Raw genomic sequence first — 26238 nt, 5'->3', positions numbered from 1 at the left:
ATATTGTATTGACTTTGTTACAAAAAGAAGATTTGCTAAATTTTCTACTGTTACTATCCCGGTCTACCAACTTTGCAAGATCCTTATGCATTTGGACTAGTTTTCAGTACAGCTGAATCTTTCTGAAGGTCTTACTTTAGCAACTAAGGTGTATTCCTAAATCTTCTACATTGTCTGCCAACGACACAGGAGCCCAAACTACTAGACTTTACACCCAGACAAGGTCCCCTTGCTGGCGGAACCAGACTCACTATTCAGGGTGAATTTTTGGATGCTGGATCTATTATTAATGTCAAAGTCAACAGTACTCAGAACTGCAACATCCTCAAGTGAGTATGGTATTTTTTACTTTACAAAAGTATTTCTCATCTCCTATATTTGTGTAGTTTTATTAGACACTCCCATATGGTTTTTCAGGCAGTCCAGTGATGTCATCATGTGCGTAATGCCACCAGGGGTGTCCTCCGTCACGGAGAGTGTCTCAGTGTGTGTGGTATACGACGACGGGCAGTGTTACAGTGGTTCACCAAATTCCACATTTTTCTATGAGAAGAACCCTACAATCAGTCACCTAAAACCCAACAAAAGCTACCTCAGGTGAGACAACACAGCACAAGAAAAACTAAATACATCATCTATATAAGTCTACGGGGGTGGTTTCCCAGACAGAGATCCGTTTAACCCAGGACTAGACTAGATATTTAAGTCGATTTTAGGAACATACTTTACAATAAAAAACATTACTGGTGTACATCTTGACACAAAACAATCACACTGATATAATTTAAGATATGTCAGTACATGTTGTTTTCGATCAAGACACTTTTAACTTTTAACTTAGTCTGAGACTAGGCTTAAAGGGATACTTCACCGAAAAATAAAAATTCTGTCATCATTTACTCACCTTCGAGTTGTTCCAAATCTGTATTAATTTCTTTGTTTTGATGAACACCGAGAAATATATTGGAAGAATGCTTATAACCAGATAGATCTTTCCCCCAATTGACTCCCATAGTAGGATAAATACAATAGTAGTCAAAAGTGCCCCAGAACTGTTTGCTGTCCTTTCGAAATGTCTTCTTTTGTGTTCAACAGAACCTTGTTCCTACTATGGGAGTCAACGGGGGGCAAAATCGGATTGGTCATGACTGCTAAAATAAACACAGTGATCTTTCTACTTATGTCTCTTTTCCCATGTGTTTGTGTTGCAGTGGTGGTCGCAAAATCTCAGTCACTGGACACAGTTTTCATCTGGTGCAGTCTGTCAAAATGGAGGTGTCTGGGATTGGACAGACGGTATATTTTTATGATTTTGTCATAAATAAAAGTGGTGATATTCTAGTGAGTGGCTTTGAGTAATAATACAGTATTTAGTCATGTAGATGTCACTTGTACTGTGTTTTGCAGAATTGCTCCTGCGTTTCGTCCACTTTAATCGTGTGCGACTCTCCTGCTGCCAGTGAATCCCAGCAGGCCACAGCTCATTTCTACTTTAATGAGGTGCTCTACAGGGGAATCGGTGAGTCTTCAGCAAGCCAGAAACTAGAGGAGGACGAGGTGCCACATACCGGCCACTTCCGCTTTGACTATGTGGAAGACCCGCAGTTTTATACAGCCAACAAAGAGAAGCACATTAAACATCACCCTGGAGAGCCACTTATCCTGATCATTAATGTAAGTGACTGTTACATGTAAAAAACATTCTTTCAAAGTTTTTAATTTAGTTTTTGAGTTTTTTTTAGGTGATTTTGTTTATTGTTGTGGTACTTTGTCATTTCTCTGCCCTACTGACACTAGCTGGTCTGGACCTCAGAGCCTTGGTGTTTGCAGACTTCATGACCTTTTCCTTAGAATGGCGTAGTTGTCGTTGTCTCAGCATATTATGCTCCTGTATAAAAAACTAACATAAATATTAAAAAAAAAGAGAATCACAATTGTGTGAAATAATGTATCATGCCATTGGTCAATTATAATGCACAGCAAACTGAACCATTTAAAACAATTCAAAACCATTTTCGTTGATTATTCTAGCTCAGTATTTTATTATTAATTTTATTATTACTATTTCAAAAAGTTGAACAAAGTCCTAGTTTTAGTTTACTATCAATAACCCTGGTACACATTTGGTGCGTTTCAACTGCGTGGTACCGTCAGGTTTAATACGACTCGGTTCGGTACAGCTCACTTTACTTCGACTCAGTTTGCTTACAAACTTACAAACTTCTCGTCATAGTTACGCCACCTCTTCTGCGGCAGAAATGCGACAGAAACAAATGCAGAACACGGGAGTATTGGACCATATCGATGGCGGATGAGAGCATACTGCCGCTGGCAAAGATTCTCTCTGGCCAATCAGTGATCTGTGTTTAAACAAGTCACATTTTGGTATCGGTATGGTACGCTTGGAAGCACAACCGAGGTGGTATTAAAAAAAGTGTCAGGTACTAGTAATGTACCCAGTGAAAAAAAAGTATGCAGTGGAAATGCGCCATTACAATGATATTGAAGTAATATAATGGTCTGTAACTAAGTGGTGGGATGTTAAGAGCAGGGCCAGCCAAATCCGGTCCTGGAGGGTCTGTGGTCTGTATAGTTTACTTCAAGTCCAAATCCAGTGCAACTGTTCATCATTTTCAAGTAGTCCTGAGTATTTTGGTTAGTTTGATCGGGTGTCAGGCTTGGAACTAAACTCTGCAATATGACGGCCAGAAGCTAAGTTGACTAGCCCTGGTTTAGAGCATCTGAGAGTCAGACAGGAACATGTTTGTAGTCCTAGGACAACGAGGGCATGCTGTATTCTCTACCAAGGAATTTAAAGATAGGATGGGAGGTTACATTTCTTAAAATATAAAATGTAATTTATTCAAATAATTTTCCATCCCACTATCATATGAATATATGCAGAGACAGTATTAAAGGGTATTCATTTTCTTGGACTGCAGAAAGCGCCGAGTGATTTGGATTTGACACCGGAGGAATACTCAGTGAGGATTGGCTGGGACCTCTGTGACATCACATTCCAAAATGACCAGCTCTTCCACTGCACCATCAATAGATCACTGAGTGCCAGCACTGGAGATCTGCCCGTCACTGTGAGTCTCTCTCCTGAACGCCCTCTATTCACATATATCAACAGTCTGAAGCGACACGTTTGGGTGAACACAACTTTATACCCTCTGTGAAATATAAACGTGATTATAGCACATTTCTGTCTGGCATTAAAAAACAGAAGACAAATAGTTAATTTCGCAAAATCTGCTGAATTCTTAAGTAAGTCAGAGGCAATGATTTCATAATAAGAATGCGAAATCTGAGCAGACGACACTGGCTGTAAAAGTAATCCTCTGTTGCTCTGTTACAGATGCGCTAAGCAAGGCAAAGGTCAAATTTTCGATAAATGGCTTGAATGTACTTTTGAAGTTTTGGCTTCTTTAAGTCGTAATATTGTTTGTTTCAGGTGAGAGTGGGTCATTTTCATAAGGTCATAGCGATGGTGCAGATGGGTGGAGGCAGCGAACTGGCCATTGTGATCTCTATTGTTGTGTGCTGTGTGCTGCTGCTGCTTTGCACCGTGGGTATGTATATAACAATAAATATATACATTTAAGGGAATAAAAAAGAATGTATAGCAAAAGTATTAGATGCTTCCCACAAAAGTGTAGAAATTGTGTGAGTAGAGATGTAGATGGCTAAACATTTTTATAGCCCACACAGAGATCTGAGCTCTGTTTCATTTAGTCAATCTGGGGTTAAATAAAAAATGTTGCCACATTTCATAAGAAATGTGTTTAGGCTGTCTCAGTTCTTTCCGTGTTTTTATGTCTCAGACTTACTTGATGATAGGTCCTCTTGTTCATACAAACATCTGCTATTGTAACATCCACCTGAACAAGAATTGAATTGGCAGCGAAAACAATGTGTGACATCAACTCTGTGTGTAGCATTGGTGGTGTATTGCACAAAGAGCCGCAGGGCGGAGAGGTATTGGCAGAAGACTCTGTTACAGATGGAGGAAATGGAGTCACAGATCAGAGATGAGATACGCAAAGGTAACACACATACACACACATGAAAAAAAATTCACATACATTTTTTTTCTAATGACTAGCTGCTTTTCCATTGGTGGGCCAGTGCAAGTCACGCCTTTCTATGGGCCGGGCCAAGCGTATAGCCTCGGACCTCCAGCTGTGAGGGCGAAATCCATCAAGAGGTGTCTTCATTTTAGAAAATCCTGGGCCTCTGTTGAGCTTCGGGAGATCTGAGGGAGCCAAGCTCTAAATTTCTGTGTGTATTCGTCTCACTTAACAAATTTAAATGACCGAGAAGCCCCTAAAGTATTTGTTGCTTAATGCAGAACATATTTACGAGTTAACAGTGTTGGTTAGATTCAGATTATATACATTTCTTCCTCTTTCCAAGTGGATGAATATTTTGTCATTAGCGCCACACTGTCAATCACTCTTTCCTGTCTCTTATTGTATCCTTGAAAGCATGAGATAAAGCACATCGCGTTTCTTTCTAGAACTCAGACTTATATAACATTGACCACAATGTGCAAAGCTATGCAGATAAAACAAATCCAAGCTATACTATCTACATCTTCAGAAGTTGTTGAAGAAATGTAGCTGTAAATGTATTTGAAATAGCTGCAGATGCTTTCCCTATGCACTGCTCACCCATCACAGTTCCTCTGAGAATCTCCGCCTTTCATCATAACCACTTCTAAAGCCACGGCCGGCCCTCTTTGGACCAAGGTATTCGGTTGTCCTAAAGGAAGCCCCGGCCAAGCCCGATCAAGCTCCGGAAGTGAAGACTGACCCTGGCATGCACATCACAATATAGCTTTTGGCCAGACTATGGAAATGCAGCTGTTGTTTCCCAAACTGCTGACCATAAATCATTTTGGTGTTTACAGTAGGGAGATATTTCTGCTGATAGTTTGCAATCCTGCTTGGAGTAATAGTCAGTGATTTATTCTTCTCAAGGAAGAATGTCGTAGATTCTCTTTTTTTATGACACAGGAGCTAAAAAAGTCCGGTTCAGAAATTGTGTTTTAGATGCAAGCTTCTTATAGGATTTTCTGTCCGGACATCTGTTCAATCTTTCACTATGTCTGTACAAACTGGTCACATTAAGTGGAATCAGGTTCGAAGGGTTCGCTGTACATGTTTTTAATCTCAGATTCAACACATTTGGATTCTTCATGTAGTTTTGCAACGTTTAGTTGTGAATGTGGCCTTAGGGGCTCAGGCTTTCACAATTGCAACATTTCACCACATGGAGCTCTTTCCTTCCGTTACATTTTGGGTTTCCATGGATATTTAATCTCCAAATAGACACAAACATCCTGTGTTGAAACAATAAGAGGATGTCTCACTTCCTGTTATCCCAGCAGAACCACCTACACCAGGACTTCCCCACAAAGACTGATCTGATATCAGCTCAAGCCATGTGCTCAACTCTTGAAAGGAAAGACACACACTGCTTACAGAACAGTGGAAATTGAAAGATGTTTACCCTTGTAAAATGCTTACCATGCAAGTGAGTTGCTTGCACAAACAATGTGGAAGTCATGCAAAAATGTGTCTGTGGTACACAACCGGTTAACAGCCTCGTTCTCTGTCGAGACTTCTTTAAAAGGATTGGGATCAACAATGCGGCTCTGCCGACCAATTTTATATGTATGTCCCACCAATGTCAAATCAAAGTCACGCCCTTGGGTTTAGTGGTAGGGTGAGGGTTATGGTATAGAATATACAGTTTGCACCGTATAAAGGTGCAAAATCACACACATGTATAAGAAACCCAATCTGTGTTTGTGTTGCTGACATGTTATTGTCATGCAGGTTTTGCAGAACTACAGACTGACATGACCGATTTGACCAAAGAGCTTAACCGCTCACAGGGAATCCCATTCCTGGAGTACAAGCAGTTTGTGACTCGCACTTTCTTTCCTAAGGTACTGTAGAACATAACAGGTTTCATTTCCACAGTTCACTCCTGTCTGCATGTCTGCTGCTGTACATTCTCATGAAAATGTGTAAAACAATAGTGACACTTTACAGTAGGGTTCTATGTGTACTAGATTAACATGCACAATACTTAAATACCATGTGAATTTTAATTTCAACATTTACTAAATACCCTTTAAAAATGAAATGTTGCATCCATAACACTAGATGCATAATAAGTGGTGTCACAATATCAGGTTAGAATTCGCGATCCTAATATTACTGCAAAACCTGTTTTGAAAATAAAAGCAATTAATAAATAAATAATTGTATTATTCAAATTCATCTGTTATGTAATTTTGCCAATGAAACCCACTTAAAATTGTGGCATCAAAGGCAAGATAATAAATATAAATATGTAATACCACCACCTACCTTTTTGGAGCCTAAACCAGATACTTCAGTTTTTAAGAGCAAAACAAACAATGAGAAAATATATTTGCTTTAACATCAACAAAAAGTAGTAAATGCTGTTCAAATATTTAGCACACACAAATATTGGTTTGGTTTTGATTATACCTGTTGTGTGTAGATGTGTTCTGACTATGAGAGACGTCTGGTTCAGCCTGTCTATGAGAACAGTCCCTTTGGTCCTCGAGCTCTATCTGAAACTCATCCTCTGCTGCAGGACTGTCAGGTGAGGCAACGCTGTCGAGAATTCAGTCTCACTGTACTTTAGGAGTTGAAAACTTCTTGTGTGATCTCATGTGTATGTATAACACATTGTCACAAGAGTGTGTTATTCATAATTACGAAGGAACATTCAGCATTTTGTAAAAATATTCAAATGTTTAGGATACTCTTATAGAAGCATTGTTTGTATAATGTACTGATATACATTGATGCGTGTTTGCGGAAAATACAGAGTATTTTCAGTCCTACGGTTATAAAATGCACTGCTTCGTGGGGCTTATTGCTTTTATAAAACTGCAAACTGTTTACGATGTGTCTTTGTCTTTATGAAAGCCTTCTAACACCACACGGCCCAATGTGGATGAGGGAATCACACTGTTTTCAACTCTTCTGAACAACAAACACTTTCTAGTCACCTTTGTTCATGCACTTGAGCAGCAGAAAGACTTTGCAGTGCGAGACCGGTGAGTACAGTGAAAAATACGTTTTTTGCTTGTGCTGATAATGTGGAATTTATATTATAAGTATTTTCCTTGGTCTTTAAAGAACACAATTAGTATTTTTGCAAAAAAGCATTTTATTGAACAGAGAGAGAGGTTTGTTATAGCACACGACTTGTTTCAGTTATGAATGAACATTTTCTTAGACGGTTTTCCTTAAAGACACAACGAATATAAGGAAACCACCGATACGAAAACAACATTTTTCTAAGAGAGACTGAGAAAAAAAATCATATTTACAGTTCCTAATGAGATGTTAACCTTTTTTTATTTATTTATGCAACTATGGTGCACATCCCCGCACTCAATGAGTCTGTCTGTCATTGTCATCTGCACCTGATTAGCTAAAACAGTAGAACAATGCTATTGTGTACTATTGCAGAAAGGGATGGATGTTTGGCATGAGAGGTCCTTTTTCTCTGGAGCTATTCGTGGCCTGGGCCTTCCCCAACTCTCTTCATATCACATTTTCCACTCCCACATGCACATGTTTTTAATAATAATTCTCTAGGTTTGTTCTCATTGTGTATGCATGTTTCCATTGATGTTTAGGTGCAATCTTGCCTCTCTGCTTACTATTGCCCTCCATGGTAAACTTGAGTACTACACCAGCATTATGAAGGAGTTGTTGGTGGATTTGATTGATGCCTCAGCCTCCAAAAACCCCAAACTGATGCTCAGAAGAACAGAGTCAGTGGTGGAGAAGATGCTTACGAACTGGATGTCCATTTGCATGTACAGCTACCTTAAGGTGCCCAAGTATACAAAGTAGTGAGAAATAAGAAAAATTCTACTGTACCAAGAATGACCACAAAGGTCTACCGTGATGATCTGTTCCCATCATAAATCAGTTGTACGTATCGCTTGCAATTCCAACATTCACAAACTGTTGTTCTTGGCCTATTAGGAAACTGTAGGCGAACCTTTCTTCCTGCTGCTATGTGCCATCAGACAGCAAATCAACAAGGGTTCTATCGACGCCATCACTGGGAAGGCACGCTACACGCTCAACGAGGAGTGGCTTCTGAGGGAAAACATTGAGGCTAAACCACAGGTGAGCTTAACGTGACTTCTGACAAATCTTTCTGTTCACACCTACTTTCATTTCAGATTCTACGCTCATCTCTTTCATTTTTAATCAAATGGTTTGATTGAATGGTTTGATAGCCGTCTCCTTGTGTCTGTGTGTGTTCCAGAACATTAACGTGTCATTCCAAGGTTTTGGAATGGACTCCGTGATTGTCCGTGTGATGAACACAGACACCATCTGTCAGGTGAAAGAAAAGATACTTGAAGCATTTTACAAGAACCTTCCCTTCTCCCAATGGCCCAAAGAGGAAGATGTTGAACTGGGTAATTTATCATTAAATGCGACGACTTTCTTTGCTTGGCTCATTAGAGAGGACATTACTAAATGCTGCTTGTCATTTCTTGTATTCAATGGACCTCAAGGACTCCATGGCGCTATGGGTAACCATAGCTTTATAACCAAGAGTTATGTGTGTAAATAAAGTCTGTCTCAAACAGAATGGTTTCCAAAGGGACAGAGCAGCAGAATTCTCCACGATCTGGATGACACATCTATCATGGAAGACAGAAGAAAAAAACTCAATACTGTTTTTCACTATCAGGTGTGTTGGTAATGTGGAATTACGAGAGTGTATAGTATAGAACACAAGACACGTCCTCATACCTTTCAGTGCTCAAGATTCCAGCTCTCTTCATTTCATCTGTAGCAGAAATTGAAAATATGTAAAGGTCTGTTTGGGGTTTTTTGGGTGTTAATGGAATGAGTCAAAATGTGGGTTTCGCTCAGAGTCAATTTCTGTATCAAATAGCCTGATGACAATTAACCTTTTACGTGCCTCTATAGATCCCAGATGGGGCGTCCCTGGCCATGAGCATGAAGGATAAGAGAGAGAACACGCTGGGCAGAGGTAATGAGCCTTGACTCGTCAGTTGTTGATGCTAAACACTTTGTTTGTGCAAATGGTCAAGGTGCTTTACGTCATTTTTCGCCTGGGTAATTGTGTCTTTTCTGCCCACAGTGAAAGATCTGGACACAGAGAAATATGTTCATTTGGTAAGTGTTTATTGAATAGTAGGCCTAATGATGTAGCTAAAGAGACTTAATATCGTAAGGACACACAGAGAAAACTGTAACTACATGGGATTGCTAAAATTTTATGTCTAATAAGTAACTGTGTACTAAGCAGGGTAATACACATACCGTTAGTTGTTATCATAAAAAATGTATTAATTTATATGTGATAACACCTGGATGGCTGTAGTGTAGGCTATGTCATCGCTTATTAAGAGCTATGCAAGGTTAAACATTTGACTTGTATTTTTTTATGTTAAAATTTATATGTTCAAATGTTAAAGTTAAGTTAAAGATAATACAAATCTTACATTTTTAGTCATCGTTTATAAGAGTACCCATAATGCTGATAATTGATGGTCATGTCACTGTAGGTGCTGCCGCATGATGAACTGACGGAGACCAGGAAATCCCACAGGCAGAGTCACAGAAAGAAAGTGTTGCCTGAGATCTACCTGACACGTTTGCTTTCTACCAAGGTGACCTAAAGCATATTTTGTACTCATTTGTCAGTGAGATAAACATTGTAATAGACCGTTTTATCGGACGCGAGCCGAGAATGCCGTTAACTTACGTTCTATGTTTGACTAGTGTTTAGTAATATAACTATTTATTAGTGATGGGCAACACTTCAAATTCTTAATCGCACAAATCGCTTGACTTTTCTGTGATTATTCGCGACTAATCGCATTGTAAACGCATAAAATTCAATAATAATTCATTCAAAATTATTCTGCAGGCTATTGATTTCCTTCCGCTTTATCATTAATAGCATTAAATAAGCACCTTACACCTGAGCATACACTGATGGATAACACATAGCTGAAGGAGGGGAGACGAAATTGAGTGGTTTGTTCGATCAACTCCCCCGTTTGGAATAGATTTAAAACGAAATGTCCATCATGTAAGAGTTCTGTACCTTTACATTCAGTTCTGGTGTTCCTGCTTCATGTGCTCACTTCAGCAGTCTTAGGCCAACCCCGAATGCTCTCATTGTTTGAGACGCATGGTGACGCCATTCCCAGCCATTTCCAATAAACATCCCACCCCTTCTGTGACCCCTGGTTTGTCTGTACGTTTCAGAGCTAGTGAGCAATGGACTTTCAAAATAAAATAATACTTAAAAAACTGCGTCAATGCACGATTTAATAATTGTCGGCATTAATGAATAAATTAAACTTTCCCAGCCCTACTATTTATATTTTGTAAAAACTTTATTTAATATAATGAATTAGTTATATTTATTATTATATGATATTTATTTATATTATTATTTTATTGTATAAATAAATGATTTGTTGAATTTAGTTAAATGTTCATGTTTTTAAATAAACAATTTGTTGAATGCGTCCTGTAGTTTGATCGCATTTAAAGAAACTGTATGGTACATCGACATTTAGGGGTTGAGCTTGGTATCGCAGTCTAAATTCAAAATACTGGAGAGACAAGTTTAGCCAAGTAATGTTGTCACTTCGAAACGGTCTATACTACTATATAGTGATATAGTATGGTACTACTTTTATGCCGGGGGGGCTTTTGAATGCCTAATTCTGATTGGCTGACGAACATTCTACGGATGTGCATTATTTTACAGTAAACATGCTAGATCTGTCGACAAAATTACAGTTCCATATCTCTGTGGCAAGTTTCAAGGTTCACCACTGAATACAGGTCTAACAACAAACACAATGACAGTCAAATTTCATTATCTGAGGAGAAATAACATTTATTTATGGACATTGCATGACTACAATGTTGCGACAGCGTATGTCAAAGCTAAAGGGAAACGACATGAAACTATCAGCAGGTTCAAGATAAAATACTGACGTAAAATTATTTTAAATTAAAGGTTATGCTAACAGTAAGGTGATCTATTGTATATACAGTTTTAACAAATATATTCAAATCAAGTACTTAAGAACACATTTATTTGACCTTTATCAATGATAATGAATTTAAGTATTAAAAATGTATTATGCATGCATTATGAATAAATCCTTATAAACACATGTCTTGGTTAAAGTGTAACTAGCTTTTCTATCTGTACAGGGAACACTTCAGAAGTTCTTAGATGATCTTTTTCAAGCCATTCTCAGCATTCCGCCTGAGAGACCACCCTTCGCTGTGAAATACTTCTTTGACTTTCTAGAAGAACAGGCAGACCATCGTGGTATCACAGACCCCGACACGCTGCATATTTGGAAAACCAATAGGTATTTGTAAAAGTGTTTAAGAAAGGTCTTAAAGAAATAGATTTTCTCAGAATGAACTTTACCCCATATTTTTCATCGGTGAGTTACTAAATGTCCTCTAAAAGTGAAATATATACGTTTGTGAGAGATAGCTATTATTATTTTGAGATTGTTATGGGATAAATAAAAAAAGGGAAGCATAAATGATGTTAAGATGGCATGCACAATAATACATCACAGGGCTGTAATGGTCTCCAATGTATCTCTCTACAGTTTGCCTCTGAGGTTCTGGGTGAACATACTGAAAAACCCTCAGTTTGTTTTCGACATCGATAAGACGGATCACATGGACGCCTGCTTGTCAGTTATTGCTCAGGCTTTCATTGATGCATGCTCACTCTCTGACCTACAGCTGGGCAAAGTAAGAACACAGACACATCTCCAAATAGTTGTGTAACATACTCTTGTGTGCTTTAAGATGACCATGATTTCGATGTCTCATAATCTCAGCATTACACAAAATGCCAGTTGACCTTTCACAGGCGTTGATCTAGTTTTTCTAAAAATCCAGTTTGCTCAGATTTACAAGGTGAAAAAGACTGCAAGCGTTTTTGTACTTAATATGCTCTCTACATGCATGCATGCATAGGGTTCTGATAAGAGGACGATTTACACATAGAAGAGAGTTGATCCAGCAATTTGAGACACGCACATTTTTCAAATGTTTGATCGAAGCATTTCATAAAAAAAGTTTATGAGTCCTTGCCACAGTCACATAAGCTTGCGCACTGGTGATCACAGATATTAAAGAGAGTTCACTCCAAAAAAAAACTTCACCCACATGTTGGTCAAAGCCAGCATATGTCTCAGTGGTTTTGTGCCCATACAACGGAAATAAACGGGGCCAATGTTGTGTGGTTATCCAACATTCTTCACAATATCTTCTTTTGAGTTTTGCAGAAGAAAGACAATTATACAGGTTTAGACCGATCCCATACCATGGTGAAAGAATTTTCATTTTAGGGTAAACAGTGTTTTAAGGCAATTTTCTAAATGCTTTAAATGGACACATTGAATTTAAACATTGTGCTGAGATATTTTTTAAAGCTGATTTAAACAATATGCTCGGGGAACCGAGTTGGTTTTAATTTCCATAGCTGCTTAAAAAACATTCTGAATGAATATTTACATTTTAAAACAATATGCAAAAATATTGTATATGTAAAAAAACATTAAGATAGCGAACTATGACAAAGAAAGAACATTTTGATCAAAAGATAATAAAAAACTAAGCTGATTTGTTTGGGGACGGTATACAGAAATATATGACTGTTTTTTTATCATACATTCATGCAGTATTTCCATATATACAATAAATGTTTCTTTTTAGGATTCTCCCACCAATAAGTTGCTGTATGCCAAAGAGATCCCAGAGTATAAGAAGAAGGTTCACAGTTATTACAAGCAGATTCGGGAGATGGCACCACTGAGCGAACAGGAAATGAACGCTCACCTTGCTGAGGAATCACGGGTAAGCGGAACGGACACTTACCGTTCACATCCAATTACATTTTGATTAGCTTTACAAAATAGCTGCCTGCCGCACATAGCCTACTGTAGGTAGCCTTTTAGGCATTTGAGGAAAGCTCCCAATTTAGAAGGGAAAGGGCAATCCCAGAATGCATTTGGACAAGCCTAGTAAATAGATGAACCCAATATAGCAAACAACATTTATAAACAACTATATTTCCAGCTTGGCTGCTGCAGACAACTTGGTTTGTAAGCAGAGGCAGCATGTTTTTCATCATGCATATCACATCATTCTTTTTGCTCATGTCATAGAAATACAGGAATGAGTTCAACACCACCCTTGCCTTAACTGAAATCTACAAATATGCCAAGAGATATCGTCATCAGGTGAGAAAGCTTTTCATTTTGTCAATTGTGATAAAATTGATACAGCATGAGGATTGGGCATTTTCCTGGGCATGTGTGAGCGTGCGCTGGCACCCCGGCGCTGATGCCCTGGACTCATTTTACGCTCCATTCTTCGGCCATCACTGGGCCGGGCGGTGCTTCATCAGCACACTGAAACACCCTGATTTGCATCCGTGTGACTGAGCTCATTTTGTAACGGTTGTTATTGCTGAATAGAGTCTTGGCATGACATGAAAGCGCAATCGCAATAGGGGTTTGAAAAACAAGCCGCCAATGTGTAAGGCTGATTATTGTTACCATGCAGGATGCAACAGATCACATGTGTCAGGGGGTTTTGTTTGCTCTATTACTTAAAATAGTGACATTCAAACTTCCTAGCCACACACAAAAAGTATGCATCAGAACATCGAAGAGATAAAAGGTTGGATGCTATTGAGCCAAAACGTTTTTACATAACACAATAGAGTATAGTTATATAAATAGAGGCAGTATGACCACCCTTATATTTTTCAACGGCAAGCACCACATGTGAGTCCTTCTTTAGAGAAAACGTATGTTCTTGGTGCTTGCAGAATGCATTATTGTTTGTATTCCTGTTGTGTAATTCCTGTTATGATGAGTGCTGTATTATCTTAACAAATAGATAACGGACTCCATTTCAAGGTTTAGATAGAATCTCAGGACAATTTTGTGAAGCAGTACTTTTCCCACTGTTAGGTCTAGTTGGCATAATAACGCCAGATGAATCCTTTCCAAGCAGTTTAAGTTGCAGGAAGCATTGAAATGCGACTGAGGCGCTCATTCTCTTTATCTGCCCAGTGCAATACAGTATATATCACTTGACATTACCCGGTTTTGTAGTAAGATAAGTATCTTGAGTTCTAAATTTAAAAATGCCAGATTGGTTGTCAAGGGTTTTCTTACAACAATAATGTTTACGGTAATATCATCTGTAATATATTTTAATATTGATCTCGCTCTTCAGGTGGTGAATGCCCTCGAATCGAATCCGACAGCTCGACGCACTCAGCTGCAACACAAGTTTGAGCAGGTCATCGCACTAGTGGAAGACAACATCTATGAGTGCAGCAGTGAGGCCTGAGCAGCTAGTCAAAACACAGAGCCCGGAGATATGAGCCAACCTGATGCCAGCTCCTGTTCACTTTCCTCAGACCGTTAAAAATGACATGTGGTCTCTGTTAAGGTTTGGTGACGGCTAATGAATCTCTACCAATTGAATGTGAGTGCAGCAGGTAATGCAGGTAAAGGAATAAGGAGTGGGAAAAGCCATTGATCATAATATTCCACAGATATTGCTATAAATAGCTCATGTGATTGAGCATTTGTAATTTGTGAAGCAATCCTGATACAGGGTGTGTAATGTTGACTGTTGAATATTAAACTAGGAGGACACTGTTGACTCGGGCCGTGAGGTCCCGTGGCTATGTAACGCACTGACCCCACGTCCTGGGAGAGCCAACGATGATGCACTGGATTATATAACACATTTCCATAGCAATATTTATAACTGTGTGCTTGATGATTTGACTGTGTGATTGATTTAATGTGAATAGGGTTTCATAAGCAGGAGGCATAAAGCACCCAAACAAGTGCCACCTTGCTGTGGAGTAACATTATATGCATATACTAGGCTTTAAAGAGACCATGTGGCATACCTTTTTTATTTAATGTGTTTTTGGCGTCTGTACCTATTATAGGCTATATATTCTGTATATACTCTTCAGGAAAATGTCTTGAATTACTTGGACACAGACGTTTTATAAAATATGGCCATGATCGTGACGGAACCCTGGTGTCAGTTTTTGAAACGTTTTTGAAACATAAAGTTGTGTCATACCTTTTTATTTTAATCTGCAGACAAATTCATGATTTTGAGGAAATATGAAAAATGTATGTCTTCATACGTATATATATTTACATCATAATTCCCCCACTGACAACATTTGACACTGACATCTAAACATTTACAGAGTTGATTTGGGCTCATGGTCTCACGGCTCTCATATCCTGTTAACTACTAAACTTTACATGGAATGATATTATACAGTATCACAACAGGTGATCAAGTCATTTAACTTGGTACCATTGAAGATGATGTCATAATCAAACACATACGGCATTATTATATCAAGTGATTGTCCAAATGCTACAAAGTATGTAAGATAACTTAACGCACAAATGAGAGGGTGCAGACTGGCCAAACGGATTTTCTAGATGGATTGTCCAGGTCACGCGGTGATCTTGGGGGCGCTGGTGCTCAGGCAGGAGCCACCTGACCGGACGAGACAGCTGAAGTCTGAGTCTTACTGGACAGCGCTATGCTGGTCTCCTCTTCACCGAATGGGTTCCTCCCACAGCAGACTGTTGTAAGCATGCAGTTCCTGAACTGTAGAAGGGCAAACACACCGCATGTTTCTGTCGACACTTATGAATATAGTTCCAACTACAACCTTTTTGCATCCTGCCATTTTCTAATGCATTTTGGTGCTATTCAAGCCAAACATAGTTTAGGTTTTAGCACCTGTCCTTGACAAATTGAACGAATCGCCTGATAAAAGTCTTTTTAAATGTTCTGTGTACGTCTCACCTGTCTGTTGAGTATGATGTAGATGGCAGGATTGTAGAGTGCTGCGCTCTTAGCAAAGAATGCTGGAATTGTCATGAAGACGGGACCAAATTCTGTACCCTGATTAGCAAATATGTACCAGGCCACACTGGCATACGGTACCCAACAGACTAAGAATGAAATCACCATGACAACCACCATGCGTGTCACCTCCCGCTCTGCCCTCTGGGTCGACTCTGACTCTTGCTGTTGGGCTGCAGCCTGAAATGAAAAAACATACAAAACATTTTCTTCTCAATGGATTTTGACAAGATACAAATAGAACTCATTTTACATTTATAAAATAAAAGTAATGTTGTTAATATAATTCAATAGCTCCGGTCCTGAATGCTAATAATACATCATTTACTACTTTGTGTTTATCTCATTTGCATATCTAACATGATATGTACATCATTTATAAGTAAAACATCATTATAATGTCTTTGATTAACAAAAGATATACTAAGTTTTTTAACTTCCAGCTATTGCTGTGCATTTTGCCTAAAGATGCCCTTTAGGGAGCCATAACCTGGGTTTAAACAAGTATTTAAAGTGATAGTTCATCCAAAAATGACAATTCTGTACTCATCCTCTTGTCATTTCAAACCTGTATGACTTTCTTCATAACGCAATACACAAAATAATATACTGTATTTTGAAGAAAGTTGGTACAGGATTGTCCTTTTTGAGTTAACTATCACTTTAAACATGTCCACCTGGGGACATATGTTTCCAACTCTGGTATAATTCGGTGTGTATCCATACCGCACGAACAGTGCAGAGCAGACGACTGTAGCAGAAGAAGATGATTATAAGTGGAATAGAGAAATGCAGGATGAACATATAGATGACAAATGAGGTGTTGTTGACTTCAGGTTTAGGAGTGTAGTAATCTATCCCGCAAGAGCATTGCATCCCTTCAGGTATATACCTGCGTCAATCCATACATGCATAAATTAGTTTTTCTGTGTTCCATTGTTTTACATCATTGAATGTTTGATTTTACTGAAGGTAACATTTGATCCTATAACAGGGTTACTTTTTGTTTGTTTTTTTGTTCAACACACAAAATGTATAATCTGAGGGCATATTACTTTAAGCGGCACTCTTACCTGGACCACCCCAGCAGAGGAGGCAAAGCACAGGTGAGGGCCATGACCCAGGTGAAGCCCACCCCCATGATAGCATGTGGCTCCCCAAATCGGAACGTTGCCATTGGCTTACACACCACAATGTAACGCTCAACAGCCAACACTACTAGAGACCACAGGGCTATCTCACCTGAAAATACATCGGTAATTGTCATTTTATTCATATTATAACAAACTGATCTCGGTCAAGCAAAAAAGTGTAAAGCACTATACATCACAATTCTGAGATAAATACTTTTTTCTCGGACTCTTATGTGAATAAAGGAGTAGGGGGAGGGTGTTTTTTACGGTAAAACCGATACAGTTTAGTATTACAAAAGTTGTTTTATGGGTAATGTATCTTGCTTTTGGCCCATTTACTGCAAAGAAGGCTCCAAAGACAACTAGAAACACTCCAGAAAACCTGGTCTAGAAAAATTGTACTTACCGCCCAGGGTGGCAAAAAAGCCCTCAATGTTGCATCCTGTGACTCCCAGGATGAAGTATCCATGCAGGGCTGTGTACAGGGTGACGGTGAATCCCCCCACAACCATGAACAGATCAGCCACAGCGAGATTGAGCAATATATAGTTGAGAGGTGTGCGGAGCTTCTTGTGCTGAACAGTTACGTAGAGTGTCAGAAAGTTGATGGGAAATGAAGTAATGATGAGAAAGATCATGTATGCCGCCAAGAGAGAGTACTTCCACGGCTCTGCCAGGTAGTACTGTGGCTCCTCGAATGGGTTACGGACTATACCCGTCTTGTTAGACATCGGCACGTAAAAGTTTGGACCTTCTGTCCCGTTCATGTTTGGTTCACCGGCCAGAAGTTATTTCAAATAAAAAAGACAAGCTTTTACACCTTTCCGCAAGTAAGCGAACGAAGTCGCTGAGAATAAGTAATGGAGGACACAAGTAGCCCTTTTATATGCCCCCCACCAGCTCAGATTAACTGTAGAGGAGAGATTACAGTGAGGAATTTTGATAATCCTTGGAGGTTAGCGGGTTGAAGGACAACTTGGGTCATTCTGCCATTTAAAACAAGAAAATACATTTTCTAAAAACATGTTTCATTTATTGTGCATTCCAATTCATCTAAATCAAACTGCTGTTGGTTTGTTTTTATTTAAGACATAATAACTCAAAACTATAGCTAACTAACATAATAAAAACGTGATTTTTGAAAACAAATGTAATCTCACTTTTGGAAACTAAAAGATTTATATTAAAGGGAGTAGTTCACCCTAAAATAAACCTCCATCGTCAGTTACTACAAAGAACATTTGACTTCCATTGTAAGAATACAAAACAGCGGAGACATTTCTCAAAAATATCTTCTGTTGTGTTCCATTGACGAAAGAGTCACATACATGTTTTGAATGGCATGGGGGCAAATGGGCACTACACTTTGGTCTGTGGCTTTGAAGACACTGCACCTTTTTCACTTTGCATATGTAAAATAAATTGAAATGCTTTTTGCCTATTTGAACAAATAATTTTTAGTTTGGGGTGATTAGATAGAGATTTGATTTTCATAAAAAACACAGGTTAACTTAAACGATACTACTCTATATTTGGTGGGCTCAATTATCATGTCCTTGACCATTGACACAATTGACTTATTATGTGCATACATGTTGGTGCATTGTTGTTACATTTAAAGTATTTAATTAACCATGTTAATCCACGGCGAACCATAACCAAAAAACCTACAGTGACCCGCCAATAAATCTGAAAGAATTAACACTAAATTGAGCTTTTTACACAATAGCAAGAAAAAAAGGAATGTTTTGAAAAACAAAAATAATTAAATAGGCCAATACGAAGATGAATGTAGTATTTTGCATAAACACAAGTTAACATTATTTAATTTAGTTTGTTGTTTCCATTTTTTGTATACAAATGGACAATTTACAGATGTCCTAATAGTGCATTATAAGTCTTGTAAACTGTACGCACACTGTATGATTTCGGCCAAGATTATACAAACTAGTAAAGCAAATGACGGTTAATGTGACACATGTTAAACAGCATTAAACTGAATCCACTGAATGATTTAACAAAACATCATCTTTATTAATAAAAAACTATTACAACAATGAGGCATTTTTGAAATATGTCTTCAATTTAGTGTTCACAAACAGCAATTGTAAAAAAAACAAAGCTAATGTACCGCTGTCTTATCACCTATTTAAAGTAAGTGTATTAAACAGAAAGTATGCCCACACAAAACTGTAAAAACTGTACAATCCCCTTTGGTAGGATGAGCATTCTGATCTGTTTCATCCTATCAGACTGATCCGCTGACCTGGTATTTACTTACGGATTTCTAGCGGCTCAATCAACAAAACACCTCAGTCCTAAAGTATCACAACAGCACACACAAATAAAGTAATTGTCTCTAGGACAGGCATAGATATAGCGCGTGTGGCTAATCCATTGCACACACATAAATAAATGGGTTAGTTGGATTCGTCAATGGGTCTCCTGCAGTACGGGCAACAATTGTGCTGAAGAACCAGCAACTCATAGTCTTCACTGTGGAACATCTACAAAAAAGACACGATGCAATCAACGTTTGCCTAAAACAGGCATTAGAAATTATTGAAGATTTTGGTACCTGAAAGCATGAAGGACACATTGTGATGCTGACATCAGGAAGCAGAGATCGGTAGTACTGCCAGCTGAGAGGTTTGGGCCAGCGTTTGATCAGGACATCTCGTCTGGACATGGACCGCAAAACCGCTCGACTCACAACCACTGGGACAAACTCACTGCCACCCTGCTGTAACACAAAAACAAGAAGCAAAGTTTGCTCAGTATAAAAGAACCAGAGACAAGGTTGTGTGGGCTGAAAAATAATTATAATACAGTTGTAAAATACCCACCAATTGACACCTGTGGTTCAGTATTGTTATAATTTTGTTATGCCATTGCATTATGCCTTCAGAACGCAATGATGCAGAAATAAAACCGGAAGCAAGCCTCTCAAACAGTGTTATGTATTAATAAAAGATTTCAACATCAGTCACTAAAACCATTCGGTTTTATTGCAATAGAAGCAGCGAGATTAGTTATTATAAGGTAAATCTTCTCACCTCAAAGCTGAGTTTGGCTGTAAAGGGGTCATCCTCAGGGTCTTCAATCCTCTCATCCAGCTTTAGACACTGAGATTCTGAGATACACACACACACGCACAGCATGCACACTTAACCATTTATACATGCTTCATTGTATCTGTTATTAGCAGTCGGCCTTACAACAGACACCAATTGTGATGGAATAATCTTAAATCACATGCAATACTTGAATCACAGGCAATCCATCCATCTACAGGTATAATTATAATGGGCTAAAAAAATCGGAAATGCCTGAGCTGACTTATCGAAAACCAGAAAATGACCCTTTAAATGGTCTATTACTGGCAACAGAGTCATTTTTATTTGCATTTACTATAGTAACAAATGCCTACATGTATATACAGCTGATTTGCAACAATGCAAAACTGCGAAAACGTAATTTCTCTTTTGACATCTTTCAACTTTGCAATGTAATAGCAAGCATTAAAAACATAATCGTTATGTCAACGGAATATGTACTTATTTATTCTATAGAATTATTTATTCTATATTGATCATAACTTTACATAGTTTTGTCCCTTTGGGGTTTGACAGATACAGCATGGTGATTATGAACTTTATTTTCGTGGTACTCAGTTTGTGAGATTCCCAGAGCTTCATTTGAATGGGTATAATGATGAATGTGAGATGGTACCCTCGCTGGTCATCTCCTGCCAGCCAGCAGTCTTCCTGTCTACTCGAGGCACTTCCAGGTCAATGAGAGACACGGCCTCCTCATCTGAGATGTCCTCCTCCAAATAAAACTCCACAAGCGGAAGCACCTCTAAACACAAAAACACAGACGGTTTTATCCAAAGCGACTTATACTGCATTATACTATACATCTGTATAGTCCCATACAGCTGAGCTTTTACGACATTGGCTTTCAGGGACAATAAAACATCAAATCAAGCTTGTGCATCATTCAGAATTGAATTGAGATGGCAAATAAATAATGTAGCTTCAGCTTTTAACAATGCATTTTTTTATGATATGAATTATAAACTAGATTATATTAATATTCATGACCTGAAATGTCACATCCAATGTAAACATCGTATCTGACAATAAACAATACTTTAGCAGCATTTATTCATTGTAGTTAATGTCCATTTGAATAGTTATGAAATCATAAGTAGCAAGATTTCAACAATTGTACAATTGTATTGGTTTTAAAAGTAACAAAGATGACTGAATGCCATATTATAACTATATTGCTCATTGTTAGTTCAGAGCTTACCCAGAAAAGACCAAATTGTGTTCAAACAATTTCATAATTTAAGTAACTAATATCAGGCTAGAATTGACGTTCGTGATGTTTGACTTCACACACACCGTAAGAGGAAGCAGAATATATGAAAGGCTGTCGGCAGTTAATACAAGTGTTGCCCTGGTTATTCAGCAGAGGGTTGTTGGTAGAACAGCGATAACACATGGGAATCAGATCCTAAAGCAAAGAGAAATACACAAATTGAACAGAAAAGCTTTGAAATGTGTCATCTGTATTTCTAGATTTTCTCTGAATCTAATGAAGAAATGGTCTAGCATATTCCACCTCAAACAAATAAAATGTTGTTATTTCGTCTTACAGAATCTCACAGGGGGCCATTTAAAGGGATACTTCACCCAGAAATGTAAATTCTGTCATCATTTAAATCACCTTCAAGTTGTTCCAAATCTGTATAAAAGTCTTTGTTCTGATGAACACAGAGACAGATATTTGGAAGAATGATTATAACCAGACAGATTTGGCTCCTCATTGACTCCCATGGTAGGAAAAATTACTTTATAATTGGCTTTGTTCTGTTGAACACAAAAGAAGACATTTTGAAGAATGTATGGCAGCAAACAGTTCTGGGGCACTTTTGACTACCATTGCGATTTGTCCCGCTATGGGAGTCAATGTGGTCCCATTACTGTTGGGTAACTAGCATTCGTCAAAATATCTTTTTCTGTTTTCAACCACACAAAGAAATGTGGTTTGTAACGACTCGAGGTTGAGTAATTCAGGACAGAACTGTACAAATAATCTCTACAAAATGATTAATGATAATCTTAAATCGAATTATTAAAAATGTTTGCCTTGTTGTGCGCGCACTGTCGAGCTTGTGCAGAGGCTGCAGCTTTTGCCAGAGGGGAACTGAAATCCCCTGGTTAGGCCTGGTTTTTGGGTTCCTCGCCATACTGTTACATGCATACTGTTTGCCTGGCCGGGGGGGGGCTGCTAGAATTTTATAGTTATATTTCATTAACACTGCATATAGGAATTTATAGTCTGTCTGATGTTTGACCTGTGTTTTGACTTGCATAACCTTATATGTTTTGCTAATAGTCAATGTTTTCTTGTACAGCTGCTTTGTAACAATGAAAATTGTAAAAAGCGCTACATAAATAAAGCTGACTTGACTTGGATTTTTGGGTGAACTGTCCCTTTAATGGCTTTTAGGGACTCGATGATGATCATGCAGGAAACTATGCAGTATTTAGGATCAAATGTTAAGTATAGAAACCTTGTATTTGTTGTGAATCTGTTTAGTTAAATAGCTTGTGAAAACAATCTTCAATGTCACCATCTCTTATTGTTAGGCTACTGTATATGTAATACGATGCAATACATATTTTGATGAATGCAGACGTAAACAGTATTGTACTTTTGCTGCGGATTTATGTTGCAAATCTGCCATTTCACTACATCCCAAAGAAGCTCTATTGGAAGGTGATCTGGCGACCGCTGAAGTACAATGAACTCATTATTAAGATTCCTGGATTCAGTCCGAGTTGATGTGTGATTTGTGGGATGGTGCTGGAATTAGCCAATCGAAGATGCATTATGACTGTGGTCATAACACAAGAATACACAGAGAAAAACAGTGAAAGCTTAAACACGACGCACACACCTCACTGTCATGGTAAGGTTTGGAGCGAACCGTCAGACAGCTGAGTTCCATGCTGTCCTGATAGCGGGCCGGGATCTTCAAGCCTTGTAGTTTCTCAAAGGCATGTCGAGCGACTTTATACGCCCCCAGAACTTTACTTTGTTTCGCCAGAGCGTACAGTGTATCCCTGAGCCACACATCAAGGATCATACATTAAATCATTTATGCATAATCAATTGATAAAACTACAGCACCGGTGCACATTGGATGTTAATGTTGTCATTCCTATTCCAGCAACCCAATCCACACATTAGATCTGGGTCAAATAATCCCATCTGACATCAAATGTAGTATAACAAACAACTGCCTACAAATACAAAAGTATTATTTAACATTTTGTTCATGTACTATGTAAAGCTGTTTTGGCAATGTTGATTTTTAATGGAAAGTATAGCTTAAGCCTGCCTGGAAAGCAGGGGACAGTATTAGCATACCAGTGCCGTCATCACTTAGTATCTGACAAGTCGAAGTGCTTCAGGTCTACTTCTCTTCAATACTCTTGCTTGATCTCTCACTAGGTACTTTGTGGTAAATAAATCGCTAAAGGGGTCCGGAAATCTGATTTCTAGCAGCAAAGTCACGAAGCTTGAGTTTTTGTTATATTGATGGTTTTAAGAGGTTACCATTGTGCAGATAAGTAGAGTATTTGTTTCAACATCTCTACCATCTCATCTCTGTAATATAAGTTAAAGTACACTATGGTTGCTGCTGTTAACCCATCGCAGAAACAGGCCAAAGCGCTCAGTGCGGTTTAGGCTGTGTCCACTAAAGTGTTAAAGGCGTCAAGTGCTTGTCTGAAAAACCACCACTGTAGGCTTGACAGTTAGTTTGTTTAAGCAAAAAATATTATTGTCTTGGGATATCATACTCAAAAACAGTATCAATCCAACATTGCTTTTTGTACAAAGATGGTTGTACAAGTAGGATGTGCCCAATGGTTGCTGTGGTTTTTGCACCCCCTTCCTATACTGTGATTTGGGTGACTTAGTAATATTGACATTGAGAAACTCAGCTCAGTTCCCCAAGTTGAAAATCTTTCTACTTTTCTGTCTGGGCACTGGCATGGATTAAAAAACAGCAGCTGCTGGCATTTCTTAAAAGTGCGGTGCTTTCTTTGGACAAAGATTCTTTGTTGGGCACATGGCCTTACTGCAGCATGCAACTACTTGACGGCACTGATTCATGTGACTTCCACTCTCTGGATCCCGATTTTCACAGCCCACTGGCATCAAATTTAACTCAACCAACAGTCTCTGAGGCTAAAAACACTTCCACTCAACAAAACCGTTGCTGTTAGTGTGAACGCATTGTGTCTTGACAGAAAGTGACAAAAATGTCCTTTTCTGTGTAAGCATTCCTGTCTTCTTTTTTTGGCATCCGTGCTCACTTTCTCAATTATTCACCTACAGTTCTCCAAAAATAAAGATCTGCCTGTTAACACAGAGAAAGTGAGAATGCCATAAGAGATGCGTGTGTGTGTGTGTGTGTGTGTGTGTGTGTGTGTGTGTGTGTGTGTGTGTGTGAGGGAAATGTGCCATAGTGACAGTAGAAGCAGATGTTGCTGTGAAAGTTAAGAATTAACAGTGTACTCCGAAAATTACTTTTGCATCAAGCGTTTCAACATCTCTACTTTAATTTAGGTGTTGAAGGGTTTATTTTGCATTCAACCCACAGCACAAATCCCAGACGTGCAGAACCCTCACATCAGCTCAGCACAACCCATCCAATGATCGGAGTGCACATTAACTGTAAACACTTCAGTCAAGTGAACATCTCACGGCATCTCAACAAAATCCTCCAAACTTTCAAGTGAGTAAAGGATACACTTTGGAGATGCCCATGGGAACGTCTGTGGTCAAGTTGTGGAACAGGAACCGTGAAATGTTGAAGAGAATCTCTGGCATGTGGGAACTAAAGGGCTCTGACTGAAAAACAAAGGCATATCCGTGTATCAATAAATGTTTCGTTCTTTCATTCAGCAATTCAAGAGAAGTCTGACATCAACCTAGTCTAATTTTACTAACTTGATGATTTATCAAAAGAAAAGGCATTCAACCAGCAGCCATGCTATTATAGTTCTATATATACAACATGAGGTACAGTATACATACCGTATTGACTTTATATTGCTTATCAACACCCGTGTAATGAACACTCACCATGTAATGATGGACAGAATGATATACATGATAGAGTTCAGCCAGGTGTTGGAAACTGTGGAACTTCTTCAGCATCTCCTCTTTTTTCTCTTTGGCGTCTGGAAAAGTGCATGAATTTGCAATATTAAAAAGATAAAAGTACAAAGATTACGACAAAAAAGTCTTAAAATCTTATAATATACAGTATATATTGCACTGTACACCTCCTTGTATCAAAGTACTGTATAACAAATACTCATCGACACCTCTAGCGATGTCAAGACACTGCATGGAGAGCATCCAGTAGTAGTAAGAAGCATCATTAAACCTGCTCTCCACCACAGCATTATGGGTAAGCTGCTCCAGCACTCTCACAGCCTCTGCCTGTCGCCCAGCTTTGTGGAAGGCTAAAAAACATCAAGAGAGGGATGAAGATTCAATTACAGAGTGGAACTTGACAGGTTTTGCTCGTGCAGATTTGTGATCTTGCCTGTGAAAACCAGGATAACATCTCATTATTTAGTAAAATCACAACACACTTCCTAATCAGGAGGAATATTGATCTAAATAGAAGATTGCAGCTTAAAGTCAAGCTCCCATGCAGCTTCATGCTCATTTCACTGATCCATTAGTGATCTTCACCAGAACTCAAAACATCTGTCATCTAATATCTGAACAGCTTCTGCCCTTTGTTTGATTTAATTACATGCCTCATGCTCCAAGGATACCAGTGAACGATAGGAAGGAAGTGTACCAAACCAAAGCTAGGTCTATGTTCTACCAACAATCCAGCTATTTCTAGTCATGTAAAGACGGTGACATGAATTAATTAGCCAAAATGGCCTCCGTTTGGAGTTTGCTACGTGGTTGCTAGGGTGTCGTGGATGGTTTCCAGGGCTTTGCTGTGTATT

General features: G+C 38.6%; 3 protein-coding genes across 3 annotated transcripts in view; 1 reads left to right on the top strand and 2 right to left on the bottom strand.

Moving 5' to 3' along the window:
* Nucleotides 1-15178, top strand: part of plxnd1 (plexin D1) — a 47154-nt gene extending 31976 nt beyond the window's left edge. The window contains exons 15-36 of the mRNA XM_079467419.1: nucleotides 190-329; nucleotides 418-597; nucleotides 1212-1296; nucleotides 1408-1674; nucleotides 2943-3092; nucleotides 3458-3575; nucleotides 3942-4049; nucleotides 5847-5959; nucleotides 6544-6648; nucleotides 6978-7108; nucleotides 7697-7895; nucleotides 8052-8198; nucleotides 8341-8497; nucleotides 8672-8775; nucleotides 9018-9081; nucleotides 9193-9227; nucleotides 9620-9724; nucleotides 11295-11458; nucleotides 11711-11858; nucleotides 12828-12968; nucleotides 13280-13354; nucleotides 14361-15178. Of these exons, the coding sequence (XP_079323545.1) occupies nucleotides 190-329; nucleotides 418-597; nucleotides 1212-1296; nucleotides 1408-1674; nucleotides 2943-3092; nucleotides 3458-3575; nucleotides 3942-4049; nucleotides 5847-5959; nucleotides 6544-6648; nucleotides 6978-7108; nucleotides 7697-7895; nucleotides 8052-8198; nucleotides 8341-8497; nucleotides 8672-8775; nucleotides 9018-9081; nucleotides 9193-9227; nucleotides 9620-9724; nucleotides 11295-11458; nucleotides 11711-11858; nucleotides 12828-12968; nucleotides 13280-13354; nucleotides 14361-14477 (2853 nt within the window). The 3' untranslated portion in view covers nucleotides 14478-15178. The remainder of the gene's footprint in view (nucleotides 1-189; nucleotides 330-417; nucleotides 598-1211; nucleotides 1297-1407; nucleotides 1675-2942; nucleotides 3093-3457; nucleotides 3576-3941; nucleotides 4050-5846; nucleotides 5960-6543; nucleotides 6649-6977; nucleotides 7109-7696; nucleotides 7896-8051; nucleotides 8199-8340; nucleotides 8498-8671; nucleotides 8776-9017; nucleotides 9082-9192; nucleotides 9228-9619; nucleotides 9725-11294; nucleotides 11459-11710; nucleotides 11859-12827; nucleotides 12969-13279; nucleotides 13355-14360) is intronic.
* A 27-nt stretch (nucleotides 15179-15205) lies between these two features.
* exorh (extra-ocular rhodopsin) lies at nucleotides 15206-18031 on the bottom strand. The gene is made up of 5 exons (XM_079467420.1): nucleotides 17583-18031; nucleotides 17117-17285; nucleotides 16770-16935; nucleotides 15984-16223; nucleotides 15206-15782 (listed from the first exon to the last, which is right to left on the bottom strand). The coding sequence occupies exons 1-5, from the start codon at nucleotides 17941-17943 to the stop codon at nucleotides 15654-15656; spliced, it is 1065 nt and encodes a 354-aa protein (XP_079323546.1). The 5' UTR covers nucleotides 17944-18031; the 3' UTR covers nucleotides 15206-15653.
* Nucleotides 18032-19184: 1153 nt separating this feature from the next.
* The window catches only part of ift122 (intraflagellar transport 122 homolog (Chlamydomonas)), a 32086-nt gene continuing 25032 nt past the window's right edge, over nucleotides 19185-26238 (bottom strand). The window contains exons 21-29 of the mRNA XM_079466955.1: nucleotides 25594-25734; nucleotides 25349-25446; nucleotides 25014-25114; nucleotides 23151-23316; nucleotides 21589-21700; nucleotides 20909-21037; nucleotides 20233-20309; nucleotides 19755-19919; nucleotides 19185-19683 (exon numbers count right to left, since the gene is read on the bottom strand). Of these exons, the coding sequence (XP_079323081.1) occupies nucleotides 19597-19683; nucleotides 19755-19919; nucleotides 20233-20309; nucleotides 20909-21037; nucleotides 21589-21700; nucleotides 23151-23316; nucleotides 25014-25114; nucleotides 25349-25446; nucleotides 25594-25734 (1076 nt within the window). The 3' untranslated portion in view covers nucleotides 19185-19596. The remainder of the gene's footprint in view (nucleotides 19684-19754; nucleotides 19920-20232; nucleotides 20310-20908; nucleotides 21038-21588; nucleotides 21701-23150; nucleotides 23317-25013; nucleotides 25115-25348; nucleotides 25447-25593; nucleotides 25735-26238) is intronic.

The sequence above is a fragment of the Barbatula barbatula genome (assembly GCF_947034865.1).
Source record: "Barbatula barbatula genome assembly, chromosome: 11".
Taxonomy (NCBI): Eukaryota; Metazoa; Chordata; class Actinopteri; order Cypriniformes; family Nemacheilidae; genus Barbatula; species Barbatula barbatula.
The sequence above is the reverse complement of the archived record's forward strand: the minus strand, read 5'-3'. Positions and strand labels throughout refer to the sequence as shown.